Genomic DNA, 17,965 nt, shown 5'->3' on the forward strand with positions numbered 1-17,965 from the left:
AGCAGTATGACAACACTGACCACACTTTTTTTGTAGGATAATCACCTGATATGCATGTTTAACTGAACCTGGGAGGAATACTTGTACAGGCATCTGATGACAGAGTTACTGAAAATGAAGGATCTGACAAAAGAGAGAGCAGATGTCACTATGTAAAAAGCAGAATATGAGATTGAAAGTAGACACACAGAACAAAAAACACAAAACTGTGTTTTTCTCTGTTAGCTGATATCTTCAGAGTTGCAGCAAGACTCTGGAAAACACTCAAAACGAAAGGAGTTCAATTATTTTAGAGACAGTGAATTTCTAGAATAATCAGAGACCTTTAGGGCAGGTGGGAAAACCAAAAAGCAGAGACAGTTCCTAAGACTCTGTAGGGCAGCTAAAGCAACACTGTTTTGTTCTGAAGGAGATTAAGAACTGTAGTAATGCAGATTGAACAGCATGGAATATTTGTTTAAGGATGAGAAATATAAAGGAAAAACAAAGCAGTTCTTTTTGAAATGCAGTTCCATCAATTTACCTTTTGGCTCCTGACAGCAATGCTATCAACTATCTTGTTCTCTCAGACTCCACCTGAATGTGTTTCCAGGGAATTCACTAGCTATGACAGACGCACAAAACAGGACATATATTCCAGAATATGATAAACATGGCTTTATTGAAACAAAAACTGCATCTCCCATGGTAGGCTTCAAACATTCCTCTAAAGAGCAGGCAGTAAATAAGTAAATTGTGGAATTCTATACCAACCGTGGCACTCTGAAGGAGCAATTGCCACAGGAAGATATTCCATTTTACCCTCTCAGGGATGAGCTATAAATGCAAGATAAGATTTTGGATTTCATCTAAAGAGGACTAAGCAGTCCTAGAAGTTTTAAAGGGGGATAGAAATACAGATGTGTGTGAAATGTGCTTATTGAAATGTGCATGAAATGAGACAGGTGATTTGCTTGAACAGATGTGAGCAGAAAGCAATTTGAGGCACTCAGATTTCTGACTGACAATGGGTGGCTTTATGAAAGGTTAGGTGTGGTAAAAATGCCAAGTGAAAAAAAAAAAAAAAAAAAAGGAATAAAACCTGTTCTGATGTTCAGACAGGCTCACTTCTTTCACTAGTGTAAGGCTGGCTGGAGAACATTCAAGCAAAGTCTGTGAAGGGAGTTGTGGTATATCTAAAAGCATACTTTGCAAGGTCTGGACTACAAGACAATGTCTGAAAACTAAACATGCCTGGCAGTATGTTTCAAACAATTTAGCACAAAATAGGCCATGTTAGCTTGAGTGCTCTAAGAACATCAGAATAGTAAATTTGGCAATGAAGAGCTTGCGAAGTGGAAACAATAGACCATGCAATGAATTAGCGAAGACTTATGAAAACAGTCAATGACTTGATGCCATTTAGTGACCATGTCTTGCCCAGATATCAAAAATTTACTTGCAACAACAAAAACTAAAAACCAGGGGTAGTAGCAGAAGGTAAGCTGTTTAAACAAATCTCACAGAAAAACAGAAAAAATAAAAGCTCATCTCTACAGTCACTTTGAATTTGTTTCTGCTCTCACACTTGTACCCATTGCAACGTCTGAATAACCCCCAAACATGAGAAATGCTTTTCCATTCTGATGTAAAAGGTTGGGCCCAGGAGATCAGACACAGCCTTCTTGCAGGAAGGTGTCTGACCTGGCAGGATTTCTTTGTTGGTCCTCAGTGCTCTTTCTGGCACAAAAAAATGTGGTATGTGCTTTGTGTGGGTTAAGTAAAATTTCATGTTCAGGACGCCACTCTGGAGAAACAAGCATTTCATTAGGCAGCTGCCCAGAAGCAACTTAATATGGAAAAGCGAGAAAGCTTGAGAGACTTTAGAGTCTCTAAATAGGGTTTTTCTTGCTGTTTCACACAGCTCCATGTGTGCAGAGAAAGGCTTTTCTGAAATGTCAGGCTACATTTTACCTCACATACATTGCTTAGGCTAAGAAGTTTGCTGTGGCTGAAATCCCTCCTGCAGAGAAAGGATACCATCCTTGCAAACCTTGCCAGCGAGTGGTTTCATCACTTGCAGCCACTTCAGGATGGAAACTTTCTGTTGAGGCTTCATCATGGGATGACTGCTAGTCTGCTCAACTTTGTGTTGGCCTTGCTTTCTCCCCAGATTTAACAGTTGTTACAGATACATTTGGATATGTCATGGAGAGCTTGTGTTCTGAGCCCTGACAGCATGATGGTTCAGCCCAGGGCCCTGTTTGCACAGTGCTTGCCTGCAGCTCAGGGTGATTGGCCCCACTCCCCAGACCTGTCCTTTCTTTCTTTGTCACAGGAAAGACAGTGTGACATCCCACTGACAGTACCACAGCTGTGTGCTGACAGGCCAAGCAGGACTCACTGCACATCTCTTGGGAGGTAGTTCATAGTAAAAGGTGCATATCCTTTTACTATGAAACTTCACAAGACTTCTGGGACCTCTTCTCTTCATCTGTACATTATACAGCCTGCCTGCATAGTCATATTGTGCTACATATTGTAACTGAATGTGAATGTTTAACTGTATACTTAATGTGTGGTTAGACATGAAGAACTTGGCACATTACATGCAAGGTATGTGCAGCATAAATTACATTGGACACTTTTGTATCCTACTAGGGAACACAAAATGTTCTGATTTAGTATTCCAGCATAGAGTAAGCCAACCGTATTAGAGATATTCTGAAATTTTTAATAAAAACTTTTGAACCAATCAAGAGGTCTTCAAGGGAGCATTGGGAAACTGTTGTTTGAGACTTGTAAAAGTAAACTGGACAAAGCATCAACAACAGATTTAAAAAAGAAAGGAAAAAAGAAAGGAATGACAATTGGAAATAATCTGCTGTTGTGGGAGTGGAGAGCATTAATGATTTCTTAGGCTTTTGTTTAATCTTAAATGATTTCTTTGAAAGGCTTTCTTTTTTTTTTTTTTTTTCTTTCCCCTCCTTTAATGTAATGAATTCCATAGCAGTGATGAGTATGAGTAAAGTATTTAGGGACTTTTACCAGGGAATGTTTAGAAGAGATGATGAATGATTATTGGCTTCAGCTACTAATTGACACAATAATCCTTGCCAAGAGATTTCTCTCTGCTTTTGAAGCTATATTCTAAAATGGAAAGAGAATTGATTTGCTAGATAACTCACTCATGCTCATGTTAGGAGGCTAACTTAAGCAGGATGAAGGCTTGTGATATCTCATTTCTCTTAAGACATTATCTTCTTCTTGTTTTTGTGTTTTTATTTATTGTAATTCATAATGGGAAAACTATGTGCAATCTTAATATACTACCTATGAAAATACTTTTAGGATGGAGTTCTAGTCTGCTGAAGTAGATGAAGCTAGAAGAATATTCTGGCAGCTAGACAGTTTGAATGCGTTCATTTGAAGAAAAAAAAAAAAGTAGTTGGATATGCACAAATGGAGCAAGTTTGCGTAGCTACCTTTTCTATAAAATCACTTGCTTTCACCCTGAACAGGTCAGACAGGTTTATGGAATCAAACAGGGCCCCAGGCCATGTAGCATGATTGTGAGCTAGTCAGCCTCTCATTTGTGCCAAGTAAATTTTGGAAATGATTCTCCTTTGCTGACAGTACCCTCATTACTGATTGTGTAGAGTAATTTATCAGGCATTTCTTAAAATAAACCGTTCATTTATGCTAATAGGACTTGGCAGGGAGGAAAAAATTGGCAGGACTTGAAGTTCCTAGTGTTTTTCTTTTTTAAAACAAAAACTGTAAAGTCCTCAGTACTTTGAGCAACCGTTATCACAGCCATGCATAGAGTTTATTAAAGTGACAAGTAATTGTGTAATAAATTTTCAAAATGAGAGAAAATAATTCCTATGTTAAGTTTACAAAAGCAAATAGTTTGGTAGCATTGTAAAAGCATAGTCATTAGTTTCATACATGGGCATTCTTTATTGGCTAAGCTTCTGGCATTAATGAATCACTTAGCATCTTTTCCATGACTCATCTACTCTGTGTGCAGTACCTCATCTTGAAATATCTCTTTGTTCCTTACCCTTCGTGTATGTTCTGTTTAGTAGCTCCCTCCAAGGAGATGTTTTCTTTCTGCTTCACAGTGGGGCTTGATCCTACAAACACCCATGTATATCAGTCACTACTGAAGCAAGCAGTCCTACTGCTCCTATGGAACTAGGCAATACATACAGTTACTCATGTGTGCTGCGGTTTGTAGGAACCAAGTACAGTCACCACATAGAGCTTAGCTGCTATCCTTCACAGCTAAACTGTGTGGAGATCGTTTTATGTAGATCAATGCAGTTCACATTCAGTTGTCTTCAAAGAAGAATTTTTAAATGCAGTAGTTCCTGAAAAAGCCATCCTCCTTCCTAGCCCACAAGTCAACTTCCAAAGCTCAAAATGAAGAGAAAGCATGTACTGAAACTCACAAATTAGATCTGCAACACTGATAAAATGACAGCTGTAGCAAATTGTGACTCACCAAAAAACAATGCTTTAATCCAATGCTTGCTGAATTGTAAGGGGAAGTCTTCTGTTAACTTCTCTGGTGGTTAGATCTGGTCCTCATTTAATAAGACAAAGCTAGATTTCCAGTTGTACATAAATTCTGTGATGTTTCCTTTTTTTTTTTTTTTAATGTATTTTTTTCTTCAGCAATCAGCAAATCTCTTGCATCTTCGAACAAAACTGAACAGTGATGTTGTTTTTATTGTTCCTTCTTAATGAAAACTAAATATGGCAATGAGCAAATGCAATTAGTACGGAATATACTGTGCTTCTTGCTATAATGACAAATTGAGCATGACACATTGACCCCAAAGTTCCTCCATGCCACAGCCTTTAACTACGAACACCAGAATCTCAAGCTCTGCAAAGACAAACAAAACAACCGACAGCACCTTGAATTGGAGACTTAGTTCTGCACATTTTTTTAATATATTTTTTTTAATAATCCAGAAATTTTCAATGAAGCTATGTGATGATACAACTTAGATAATAACTTTAATTTTTTTTCATTCTCATAGTGTTGCATTTTGTCCATAGCTGGAACAACACTGCAAAGGGTAAACTCTCATTAAAATTTTGCAAGTCTTCTACTTTTTTAGAGTTGAAATTTAAAGTGTGAAGCTCGTTCACTGAACATTCGCTGAACCTGGCCTTTTCCACTATGTGTCTATTACTCACCATTATAATTAGAATGTTGCTGCAATGTTTCTAAATGTTTCTGTTAATGCTTTCCACTTCTGTCTGCATTCTTTTCATATTGTTTCCTGCCATTAATGCAATAAAAATGTCAGCCACAAATACCAGATTGCTAATGGAAAAGCAAAACAAACTAAAACCACAACCAGCACCACAGCTGAGAGATATTATTTTTCCCTGATACTCCAAATTGTTACAAAGTGCACAATTAATTGAGGTTGCACATACAATGTATATTACTAGCTAGGTTATATGTATAGTTCATACAGAGAGATCAGAGGATTCCCTCAGAAGAGGGGTGGCCAGCAGGGCAAGAGAAATGATTCTTCCCTTGTATTCTGCCCTTGTGAGGTCCCAGCCAGCTTGCTGCATCCAAGTCGGGGGCCCTCAGCACAGGAAAGATGTGAAGCTTTTGAAGAGTGTCCAGAGGAGGGCCATGAAGTTGATCTGAGAGCTGGAGCAGTTCTATGAAGATAGGGTGAAGGAACTGGGCTTGTTCAGCCTGGAAAAAAGAAGGCTGAGACCTCACTGTGGCATTCCAGTATTTTAAAAAGTTTATAAACATGAGGAAAATCAATTTTACAGAGTTAGATAGTGATAGAATGGTTTTAAACTAAAAGAAGGGAGATTTAGATTGAGTGTCAAGGGAAGTCTTTTACTGACGGAGTGATGAGGTGCAGGTTACCCAGAGAGGTTGAGGAAGCCCTGTCTCTGGAGATATTCGAGGCCTAGTTCAACAAGGCCCCGAGCAATCAGATCTAGTACTTGATCTAGAGGCTGGCAACACTGCCTGTGGTAGGAAGGTTGGAAATTGATGATCCTTGAGGTACCATCCAACCCATGCTATTCTATGATTCTATGATTCTGTGATTAGAATTACTGAGGCCCATTGTCAATGTTTTTTTGTTGTTGTTGTTGTTTCTTTGTTTGTTTTAATGTTCAGAAGTGTTTCTTGCATATGTTTTGGTTGGCTGATCAGAGGAAGGTGGTCTCTCAATTAAATCAGAGGGCCATAATCAGTACTTTTGGCTTCCCATGCTCTTGCAAAAACACCTTAATTTTTGGTGTAAGTTACAATGGGACAAACATTGTTCTTTAATGTTCTCAAACATTCAGATGTTTAATGACTTTACATTTCTAATATGTTTTAAGTTTCGAGGAGGTACGAACCTCAGAAATGACAATCTAAAGCTGAAAATCTACTGTCATTGCAGAATGGATGATTATTGCAACATGTCAGCTAGTTTGTACAATGCAGTAAATTGCTTCTCTTGTTTTGTTTTGTTTTCTCACTGCTTAGAACTGCCAGAGCTTTTGGCTATCTTCAAATACAGATATATGAAACATTTTTAATTAGAGAATATGGATTATTGACATGAAATTAGCAAGGAAGTTAGAAGGCTGAAATCTGTATAGGACAAATTAGTTGCGGTAGTCCATATATAGACTATAATATGAATGTTTGGAGATCAGATTCCCATATGCACTGTGCTACAAGTGTAAATGAAATAGAATAAAAAGATAGAACTTCTGTGGAGTTTATAGTAGTATAGGAATAACAACAACAAAAAACAAACTGTAAAAAGCAAAGAGGAACTCAGATAACTAGTCAGCGTTTAGCAAATAGTTTCAGCTCTTTGGTCAAATGACCAGTCATCATGAGTTTATGAATGGTAGATCTTGTTTAACAAACTTGGTTTCATTCTATGACAAGGTGACCCGCTTAGTGGATGAAGGTAAGGCTGTTGGTGTGGTCTACCTGGACTTCAGTAACGCCTTTGACACTGTCCCCCATAACATTCTCGTGGAGAAGCTGGCTGCCCATGGTCTGGATGGGTGTACTCTCCGCTGGGTGAAGCACTGGCTGGATGGCCGGGCCCAAAGAGTTGTGGTGAAGGGAGTTAAATCCAGTTGGCGGCCAGTAATGAGTGGTATCTCCCAGGGCTCAGTACTGGGGCCACTTATATTTAACATCTTTATTAATGATCTTGACAAGGGTTTGAGGGTTGAGTACACCCCCAGTACATTTGCAGATGACACCAAGCTGGGAGGGAGCGTTGATCTGCCAGAGGGCAGAAAGGAACTACAGAGGGACCTGGATAGACTGGAGTGATGGGTCAGGGGTAACTGCATGAGTTTCAGTAGGGCCAAGTGTAGGGTCCTGCACTTTGGTCACAACAACCCCAGGCAACCCTACAGGCTTGGGGAGGAGCAGCTGGAAAGCTGCCTGATGGAAAGGGACCTTGGTGTACTGATGGACAGTTGGCTGAATATGAGCCAGCAGAGTGCCCAGGTGGCCAAGAAGGCCAATGGCATCCTGGCTTGTATCAGGAATGGTGTGGTGAGCCGGACTAGGGAAGTAATCCTGCCCCTGTATTCAGCACTGGTGAGGCCTCACCTCGAGTACTGCGTTCAGTTTTGCGCACATCAGTACAGAAAGGACATTGAGGTGCTGGAACAGGTCCAAAGAAGGGCAACAGGGCTTGTGAAGGGCTTGGAGAATGTACCCTCTGAGAAGCGACTGAAGGAACTGGGGCTGTTTAGCCTGGAGAAGAGGAGTCTGAGGGGAGATCTTATTGCTCTCTTCCAATACCTGAAAGGTGATTATAGCGAGAGCGGGGCTGGTGTATTCTCACTGGTGACAGTTGACAGGACAAGGGGAAGTGGTGTCAAGTTGTGCCAGGGTAAGTTTAGGTTGGATATCAGGAAAAACTTCTTTACAGAGAGGATTGTTAAGCACTGGAATAGGCTCCCCAGGAAGGTGGTTGAGTCACCATCCTTGAACGTGCTTAAAAACCACTTGGATGTGGTGCTCAGGTTTAGCGGTGGGTTGTTTTATGTTAATTGTTTGTGAAGTTCTTGGTTCAGATTGCGCCTCTGTCTCAAAAACAATAGCGGTAACTCAAGTATGTACTCTGAAGATTCCTTCACATGTTCCATTTTTTGAAAAGAAAATGCTGAGAGGTTCAGAATACAGTAGTTCCATGGTGCTTCCCGAAGTTAACATGTCTCCTTCTTTCCAAAGCTCCTTGGTGGCATAGGAATTGACCATTACTGGAGAGTAGCCCTGTTTATTTGTTAGCAAGTCTTCGCTGCCTGTGGGGAGGCGGTGCTGAGATGTGCTGTGCAGTGATCAGATGTCATCACATGTAAGCATCAGATAAAAATGCAGGATATATCTATACTGTGTATTTACCTTCTTCCCTTCTCCTCCCTAACTAAAAAACACTTTAAAAAAATCTGTCAAGGTGATCTCCCAGAAGCCTTTGCACAGTCATGTTTAATTTGACATCATATGATTAAGAAAAAATTAAGTGCCACTGAATTCTGTTTTCAAAGGCTCAGCATGGACCTTCCAGCTACAGTAATATTTCAGTAGTTCCATCTGTTCCATTGACAATAGGACTGAAAACTATTAACATTCATGAAGTTCCATGTTCAAGATCTTTCATTTGAAAATATAAATGCAATACCAGGCAAAGTTAAAGTTGAAAAGGTTATCCTTTATCTTCTCAAACCAAAGGCAAAGAAATCGTAATCTAATTTACTTTGCATGGGTGTATCATATTTTTTTGGCCCCCCTAGAAAAAGACTGGTCCTCATTTTTCTCCAGCTGTAAGTAATATGACTTAAATAGCTCAGTGTAGCAGCTCTATTATTTATTGGTCAAAAACATTACAAATGATTGAAGGGTTTTCTATGAAAGAGGTGGCTGAGGATTGTTCTCATTTGCTTCCAATTGCAAGTTTAATTCTAGTGGCGTACTGCAGGGACAATGTATGAGGGCTGATCCAAAAGTAATACCTCCTATTTTATTATCTTAGCCCATGGTGTCAGAAGTGGATAATGGTGGTATAGTAGTAGGAGCATGATCTTCCTTCTAACATTCCATTACATTTTGTTTCTGTGTGACAGAGGCAGCAGAGGGGCAGTCTGGCAAAATGGTGTCTGACATGGAAGTGAGTGTGAAGCAAAGGTGTGTCAATGAATTCCTCCATGAGGAAAAAAAGGAACGAGCTGACACTCATCAGTGCTTGATGAATGTTTATGGAGACGAAACAGTCGGTGCTAGGTAGTGAGTGGTGCATTTCAGCAATGACAACAGCAATGTGAAAGACAAACCGTGTTCCAGATGGCAATGCACAGCTGTCACACCACAAAATGAAGAGCATCTCGATCAGCTCATCCACACAGATCAGCTAATGGTGGTGACTGTGTTGAAAAATAGCATTTAGTAGCTGAGAATTTCCTCCATGAAATAATGTTATTATACTCTTTGTACCTGTTGTTGTTTCCATGGAAATAAGTAGGAAGTGTTACTTCTGGAGTGACCTATGTAAATCCACAAACAGAAAATCAGAAAAAAATATTGTTTTCTTTTGTAGTTCACATTTTGTGGGTTTTCTCAAGTTTATGAGTATTTAGCGTATTTTGAACTTGCAAGCTTTACAGAAATTATTTTTGCATGCCAACTTCTTAAATGGTTATGATTTTTAGATACTGCTTCCTGGTCTAAAAGTAATCAAGCTCACTGAAGCAGGATAAACCATATGAGAGACCAGACAAAGATATCCAGGAAGTCTCAAGACCCACAGAGGTTGTTGTTAGCAAGATGTTTTTTATACTCTGGTTTCCCCAGTAGGAAGGGAAAAGGGCTGCAGGCCATAAACCTTTTAAGATCCAAGATAATGGCTTTGCATGACACCTGAAAACCTCGAGCAGCGTTAAGTAAGTCAGCCCCTAACCTGTACTGACGTATGTATTTATTTCTCCCCAAACACAGGACTCTACCTACCTCTAAAGTTTCCTCTCCACCCAACTCCCCAGCCTGTCCTGGTCTTGCTGCCATTCCTCCCAGCTTTATATTTTCAGCTGACTTGGTGACAGTGCCTCTATCCCTTCATCCTGTTCACTGATGAAGATGTTGAACAAGATCAGACACAGTTCCAAACTGTGGGGAACACAAAGAGATTTGATTGAAACAGTCAATTTGAAATCTAGCTAGTTAATCTTGTACATTGCAAGCAGAACAGAAACCTATTAAAATTATGTAGCACCATGTTCAAATAATTTCGCATGAAAGAGATGTGCAATACTGAGTAGTAGAGAAGGCATGATGCTGATGAAGCCTGCTTGTGATCCCACCCTAGTTTTTGTCTGCTTATGTTTTTATATCCTTTTTCCTGGGTTTAATATTGAGTTTCCCGCTCTCACTCTCTCCCTGATGGAAGGAATTTATTTAAACACCATTTTACCTTTATATGGTCTTTAATCTTTAGTCATCAAGACAGTATTAGAATAGGGTCCTACTGGTGAGATTGACTGGTAGGAAGGAAATACTGAAATTATCCACATATACATTGTCTACATATGATCTGAAGAAGTGAATCATGCTGGCCATAGTGGGCTCGGTGCTGAACTGAGACCAGGACACTTGTGTCTTTGGCTGAGTCTTGAAAAGCCCCAAGGAGATTGCACAACCTCTTCTGAAAGCCCTTGTGAAAACTGTTGTCTGAAGGCAGGCTGTGTTTGAGCACTGGGAAATCCCTTATTTTCTTTCAGTTATGGTATTGCCAGGTGTTATCTGAAAAAATAGTAAGGGGGAAAAAAGGTATTATTTAAAAATTGACAATATCACCTTAAAACAATTATTTTTTATATGACTGCTTTGGAACAGTAACACATGCACGTATTCCTCCAGCTGTACAGTAAAATTTATGAACCTCACACTTCTGGCACCATTGGTATCACTGTGAGGACAATAGTTTTGCATAAGCAATTTTTGTATCGTTGCATTCTATGGCTCTTTTGCAGTGAAAAGGGTTAAAAGGGATGGAAATTAACAACAACAACAACAGCTTTTATTTTAACTACATCTTTTTGTTTTTAAGCTAATAACATCATACACATGCTATTTATTACTAGATAATATACTTTTTACTGTCTGCAGTTTTATCTTGAAGAGAAATTCATTGCTAAAAGCTGTTCTTCTTGGACGTAACCTTTTAATCTCAGAGGGAATTGAGAATCTATCTCAAAGTTGCTTTCCTTCTCTTTATGCTGCTGTTCATCAGTGACGTTCAAGCCAGTGTAGTTGACTTTTGTCAGACGTAGTCCATTCAAATTAGCTTTTTTTTTTTTTTCCTTTTTTTTCTGTCTTTTGTCAAGTCAGCTGTTGGCTCATTCTACACTGTCCCTTAGCTCAGTTATTTCACCCCTGTTCCCAGCTACATTATTTATGGGGTCAGCCACAGCTGGCTGAGCACCTTATGAAAAATTATTGTGATCATATGAACATTCTCAGTTGCAAATGGTGATTGTGCTTTGTATCTGCCATCTTCTTGCTTTTGCGACATTTCTTTTGAATCTTCCTGATAAGCACCTCAGTTAACTTCTCATCACATTTAACATCCAACTCTGCTCTTCTGCTGCTGCTTTCTCTATTATTTTCTGATCCATCCTTCAATTTCCTTCTTTGCCTCTGTAGATGTGTAATTTCCCTGCTTTAGGTTGCTCCTTTCCCTATTCTTATCTTATCTGTTATCTTTTTTCTAATCTCTAGCTCTCCCCAAGTTCATTTTTATTATAGCTCTGGCATACTCAAGAAACTAAAAGTAATCGTCCTGGGACAGTTAGAAGGTCTTTATCTCATTCTATTTCTTTTTTATGACAACAACCAAAGTTTGGCTGACTCATCATATAAAAAGGGGGGAAAAAAAACAAAAACAAAACAAAAACAAAGCAAACAAAAAAGCAATGAAAGCTTCGCCTTCTGATGATTTCTTTTATTGATTTAGTACTTCACTACTTCTTCAACATTTTATCCAGAACAATTACTTGAAAATTCTTTTTATCCTTGCTCTCTCTTTTAGTAGAACTCACTACTGAAGCCCTGATGGTGAAATTTTGGTTCACACTGTCTTCCCCTTGAAGTATCACAGTTCACTTCCCAGTCCCAAGAAGTGTATTGTGTTTTCATTTGAGCTACAAGAGAGATCCTTGATAGTCGGAAAATTGTGTGCACCTATGATAACAAACCACTTTGAAAGGAAACTTTGCATTCACATTCTCAAGAAACAAGTATAATTGAAGAAGGACCTTTTAAGAATGCAATGAACTAAATTAAATGCCCCCTTTTTTAAGAGCTGTGAACTCAAATCCTGCCCTTATGATTCACTGTTGCATTTTTGTTTCTCTGAGTGACCCAGCTGGAGACTTGCCTTTTCCTCACTACTCTGCCAAGGAACCTTTGTGCTGAATCACTGACTATTTCTACTGTAATTGGATTGGACTTCTAGGGTGAGGGGTGTGCTGAATAGTTCTATTTTTTTGCCTGCTAATTGTTTTCCCTGTTTCATGGGGCATTTTCTTGAGATTTTCTGTGTTCTTGTAATAACAGATTTGGAGCTGAATGTGCAGCAAAATGAGAAATATTTCCATTTGTTTTATTTCTGAAATGTTGCTTGTCAACAAGGAAAAATTCAGAAAATTCTGAACAGTTTTTCTCCTTGCTGAAGAGTGAGTTTTAGACTATCTTAAGACTTCCTGTAGGTAATTACATGGAATACTCCAGAAGTAATGCCTCCTATTTCATTACATTGGCTCACAATGTCAGAGACGGATTTTGGTGATAAGGCAGTGGAGGTTGAACCTTTCTGCCAGTATTCCATTACATTTTGTTGCTGTGTGACAGATGGCAGCAGAGGGGCAGTCTGACCAAATGCCATCTGACTTGAAAGTGCATATGAAGCAAAGGTGTGTCATTGAGTTCCTTTGTGTGGAAGAAATGGCAGCCATTGACATTAATTGATGTTGAACATCTATAGGAACCAAACAGCGTATGTGAGCACAGTGAGGCGGTGGGTGGTGCAGTGGCAAAAGCAAAGTGGAAGACACACCACTGCCAGATGGCCATGCAAATTTGTGCTCAGTATGTATGTTATAGTTTCCATAGAATTAAATAAGAGGCATTAATTTTGGAATGACCTATCTAAATGTAAAAAAAAAAATGCTCAACCATTTTTCCTCACAGTTATTTCAGCCAAGATTTGTGTTTATCCCCTTCTTGTTCCTTTTAGAGTAAACAAGCAATAATAGAATTGTCATGCTTAAATTGCCCTATTCCCTGCTTCCCTTGCAAATCAAGGGTGTCTCAGCAGCAGAAGGATGAAGTATGATTGTGACTGCAGCCAATACATGTGGGAGAGGAAGATGACATGAATCAGTGTGCTGGCTTTTTTATTAGGAGCTCTGCTCCTTGACACTGCTCTTCGCAGCAAAAATAAGAATTTTTAGCACATGGGTTGACAATGTAGTAAACTTTGCATTGAGGAACTGTTTCCAGAAGTGTCAGCATGTGTGTGTTCACTGACACACAACCCGCTAAAACTACACCAGCAAGGGATGGAGTCAATCTAGAGAAAGGATGCAGAAATGCAGGATTAGCTGAAGAAGACATGCATGTAAGTGTTGTTGTTCTGTGAAAATGGTGAAACATTCTGTTATAGATAGAATGATGAGTGTCACTCACATTTTGGGAAAAAGAGGACAATCAAAAAATATAAGAAACTTGTGGCTTCAGTGGCTCCTCGATGCTGAAAAGTCAGTCCACTTCCTGCAGTAAAAAAAAGTATGACTTCCTGCAGTAAAAAAAACAGATCTACAGAGATGGGAATAAAAAAAAAGTACAGAAATGCCCATTATGGTGAGGACAGGAAATACAAGGTTGTCTCAGTATCAAGTTCCATGGATTTTGGTCTCAGTTCTTCCACCTCTTGTATTGCCTTTGAACTCTAACACTTTCTTCTCAACCAAGTTTTAAATGTTTGATTAAGACTGTGTCATATGAATGTCAACCTAAGTACATCCAGTTGTTTGAAAGTCCTTGAGAACAACTCCTGCAAAAAATAAATAAATAAATAAATAAGAAAATGTTTGATAAAGGAAATCCTTCACTATTCATAAAATATTTGGGTTATTTGAGAAAAGAGGAAATTGCTAAGGATTAGGTTTACAGCACTTGAGCATGTCTCAGAAGTGCTACTCTGTAAAGCTTGTCAAGGAAAAAAAGAAAAGGGAAAGTAAATCCCAGTAGGCTTCCAGAGTTTTGCATCCTGTAGTTTATTACATCTGTCAGTAAAAGCAGCAAGGATTATGGAAGTAGATTTATTAATTTTATGAAATCTTGGCACGAAGGATTGGTGGCCCTCTGATAGAAAATAAAGTGGAAAAATTTTGCAAAAGACAGACATTGTGTGTACTTGCAGTGAAAAGTTATTACTGCAGCAAACCTGCTGCAAATAAATCGTTGTAGCAAATCTCCCTTGGAAGTTATTTGCCTTAAAGTCTATGGGATTATGTTTTATGTCTCCTTGCATAAAGGAAGATCCTTGGTTTCAATGGGTTTTCACATTCTTCAGACAGCGTACGGAATTAGAATAGCTAATCATAACCGTTTTGGAAAAAATTCCTTTTAGTGTTTTAGAATTTGTTATTATGGCTTAAAGGCACATTCTCGTCTCAGCTGCAGGGCTCATTCTACTTTCAGTGTCACATCCTTTGTACAAGGTGTCATTTGGAAGACCTTAAAATATTTGATCCTTTTCGGGATCTGTCCTCTGTATGTTGAGAAGAAACTGAGAATAAGACAGTAGACTGTGTTAAAAAAAGGTGTTAACTGAAACACAACGATTGGACCATTTATAAAGATAGTGTTTTTCACCTCAAAGACAGAGTTCATCACACATGAGAGGAAAATACTGCCATTGAGATCTGAATTGCTGAAAGCCTTTTTTTTTTTTTTTTTTTCCTTAGGTCATATCCATTTCTTTTTAGCATTTTTAGGCCAGTTGCATAATATCTCTTCACAGACTCTGGTCTGATCTAGCGGTTGGGTATCACCTGCAGTTTTATCACCTGCAGAGATAGCAGCTTTCTCTCTAAATATTAAGCATTTGCAATATTAAATATTTCAGTTATGGTTAATGAAGTTGCATTACCCCAGAGGAGAAGCTTAATGACTTCTGGGACATGTCATAGAGGCTAAAATGGCAGCTTTACTTTTTCCTTTCTTCTAAATATCTGATACTGTGATATGCCCTTAGTATAGCTATTAACTTTATTTTATTTTATTTTATTTTTACCTCAAGTACTAATTAATTAAATTCATCTAAAATTTAAGTTTCATCTAAAATGAAAAAGTAAGTTTGGCTTCATTGGTTCCAGTGTTCTATTATTTATTTATTTATTGTGTCAATTTAACTGAAAAACACAGCTCTTGTTCTCCTAAGATACTATAATGGATTTATTACTATTGTATTTAAACAGTAGACAAACTCATAAGCCTTGGCATCTTGACAACCACTTAAGAATTATTATCCCATTTTCACAGAAACTAAGAACAATTTCCCTATGGTCACTCAAAGGGCACTCATGACAGAGAAAATAAATTAATTTCAGACGCTGAAGTCCTTGACTACCCACTCATCATTGGCCCATCCTTTCCTTCTTGCAGAGGAGCCAGGCATATGGCCATGCAACAGTAAAAGCTTAACAGCGTGGTTCTATGGAAAGTTTAATGGTTCTTAGTGGTGCTGGTTCATAACCCCACAGAGTAACTACATTAAGTTGTGTGACAAGTTGGTGAGAGTGCTAGAATTTCATGGTTCTGTGTCCAATGGTTATTCTCCATCAGATTTATACTGGAAATGTCAAAGATACTATTTCATACAGGTCAAGCTTTTGATGGAAGGAAATGATCCAAAAACATCTGCCTGCTTTTGTTGGTTATATTCTCCATGTGGGTGGAACACATCTGAAAATCTCATAATCTTATTAATGAAAATATTTATATGTGTGCTACATAAAGATGATATATGTGTATGACATCTATAGAAAATGTCATATAGACATCTCATTGTATGAGTGCAAGCACATAATTCTATATAATCAGTATATCTAAATGTATAAATAGGATACTTATCGATTTGTAAGAAGTTGAAATTGAAACCTGGGTTTTCTGGTATTCTATATATCTCTTCTTCAAACTATGCCTGAAATATGTACCACCAATGAATGTGAAATACAATTATACTGGAAGTATAAGACCAAGAACTAATAACTATATTCATCCAATCAGAAATACTGTTTATTATGATTACTTCTTATGCATGATACATTATAGTTCTGTAGGGTTTTTTTGTTTGTTTGTTTGTTTTTGTTTTGGTCTTTTTTAACAATTCTAAAAAATATGTTGCTACATTAAAGAGAATATTTGATTTACACTTCAAGGGAAATATCACACCTTACAGTTTAATCTTCTAATAAACTTCAAACCTCCTGTATTTCTATCAGAATTTCTGCATCTTGGAAGAGGCTGATTTCAAAGTATTCCCATTTCTACGCTACAGTGCTATAGTGCAATCTAAGAATTTTTCTACATGATCATAGTACTATTATTACTATTATTATTATTGATTTTGCCATGTCTGGATCAGTATTTAGGTGTCGATGAACTTAAGTAACTCTTCTAAAAGCTTAATCGTGTTCCTTTATTTTCCCAAATTCACTGTCACTCTCTCCTTTCCTCCCTTTTCTTCCTTCCTTTCTTAGGAGGCTTTCTGTAACTATAATTTCTCCCTGAAAAGATAATGTTAACTTGATGCTAGCTTCTAAGGAAAATAGCACAATATTTATGTATTCTTATTCTGCATTTTGTTCATAAGTCATATATAACAAACTGAAGAATTTTAAGTCAGCAATGGCTTACTGTGCCCACAGTGTCTGTGGTCTCTCTGAAGGGGACCTTACTTCTGAAGTTCTCAAAATATCTCCAATATGTAGACTGAAAATATCTAGGTTCCTGAGTACTTTTTAGGTTCCTAATGTTACATAGATTTTACAGTGTGCTTAAAAGACATTTGTTGAATCTGGTCCTAAGTCTTTCGTTTGAAAGTAGCGCTATTTATGGCTTTTAAGTTAAATGGGAGAGTCAAAGCTTAATTTAAAAATGAGATCTGAATCCTGTTAAAAGTTGTTCAAGTTGTAAAATATACCGTAGTATGAAGGATAATAAGGAGATGATATCCACTGTTTTAATTAAGACTAATCAGAAACATCATGATTTTTCTTTCAGTCCACACTCCAAGAACATCCAATGTGAGCAGCTTCTGTGAAGCTTGTGGGTTTGCTTGTACACAGATGTAAGGATTATTTGCGTGCTGCCATTCACCAGTGCCTTGAACAGCAGTTTCCACACGTCACGGAAAGCACACCACATAAACAGACGTGTTTTCTCCATGTATGCTGTGTCTATAAACTAAGCAGAGCATAAGTATTTTAATAGAAATTGGGCCAACATTCAATAACATTTTTAAAAGGATTCAGAAAGCTTTACAAAAGAGGACTGCTACTGCACAAAAATAATTAAACTCATCAAAGCTGATAAGTGATAAGGGGTACTTTTGATTTGGTCCCACAGCTGACACTCCATTAAAGAGTGAGTTTCAGAGAGTACACTTTCTTCAAATTAGGCCTATCACAGGCATCTCAGATCCAAAAGCAAAGGTATGAGTTTGTATGCACTCATTTGGGAAAACTGTCACTTTATTTCTCTCTAGTCACATTATGAGATGGTTGGAGAAGGAGTTGAAGGGAAGATTATACTCTCCTGGATTAAACTGTCATAGTGCCATACTTAACAAGCTGAGTAACTAGATGTTTTATATATAGAGTCCACTACTATTGGTTTACCTAG

The 17,965-nt window shown here is 38.1% G+C and overlaps 1 protein-coding gene across 11 annotated transcripts in view; it reads left to right on the forward strand.

Annotated features, from left to right (window-relative positions):
* SUGCT (succinyl-CoA:glutarate-CoA transferase) overlaps window positions 1-17,965 on the forward strand; it is a 429,352-nt gene that overhangs the window by 289,523 nt on the left and 121,864 nt on the right. The window contains exon 14 of one of the 11 annotated variants that reach the window (XM_040689368.2): window positions 17,345-17,509. The exons of 9 other annotated variants lie outside the window; for them this stretch is intronic. In XM_040689368.2, the coding sequence (XP_040545302.1) occupies window positions 17,345-17,415 (71 nt within the window). In that variant the 3' untranslated portion in view covers window positions 17,416-17,509. Of the gene's footprint in view, window positions 1-17,344; window positions 17,510-17,965 lie in introns of those variants that run through there. One more of the 11 variants, XM_040689377.2, reaches the window with a different exon arrangement.

This window comes from Gallus gallus, chromosome 2, assembly GCF_016699485.2.
Source record: "Gallus gallus isolate bGalGal1 chromosome 2, bGalGal1.mat.broiler.GRCg7b, whole genome shotgun sequence".
NCBI lineage: Eukaryota > Metazoa > Chordata > Aves > Galliformes > Phasianidae > Gallus > Gallus gallus.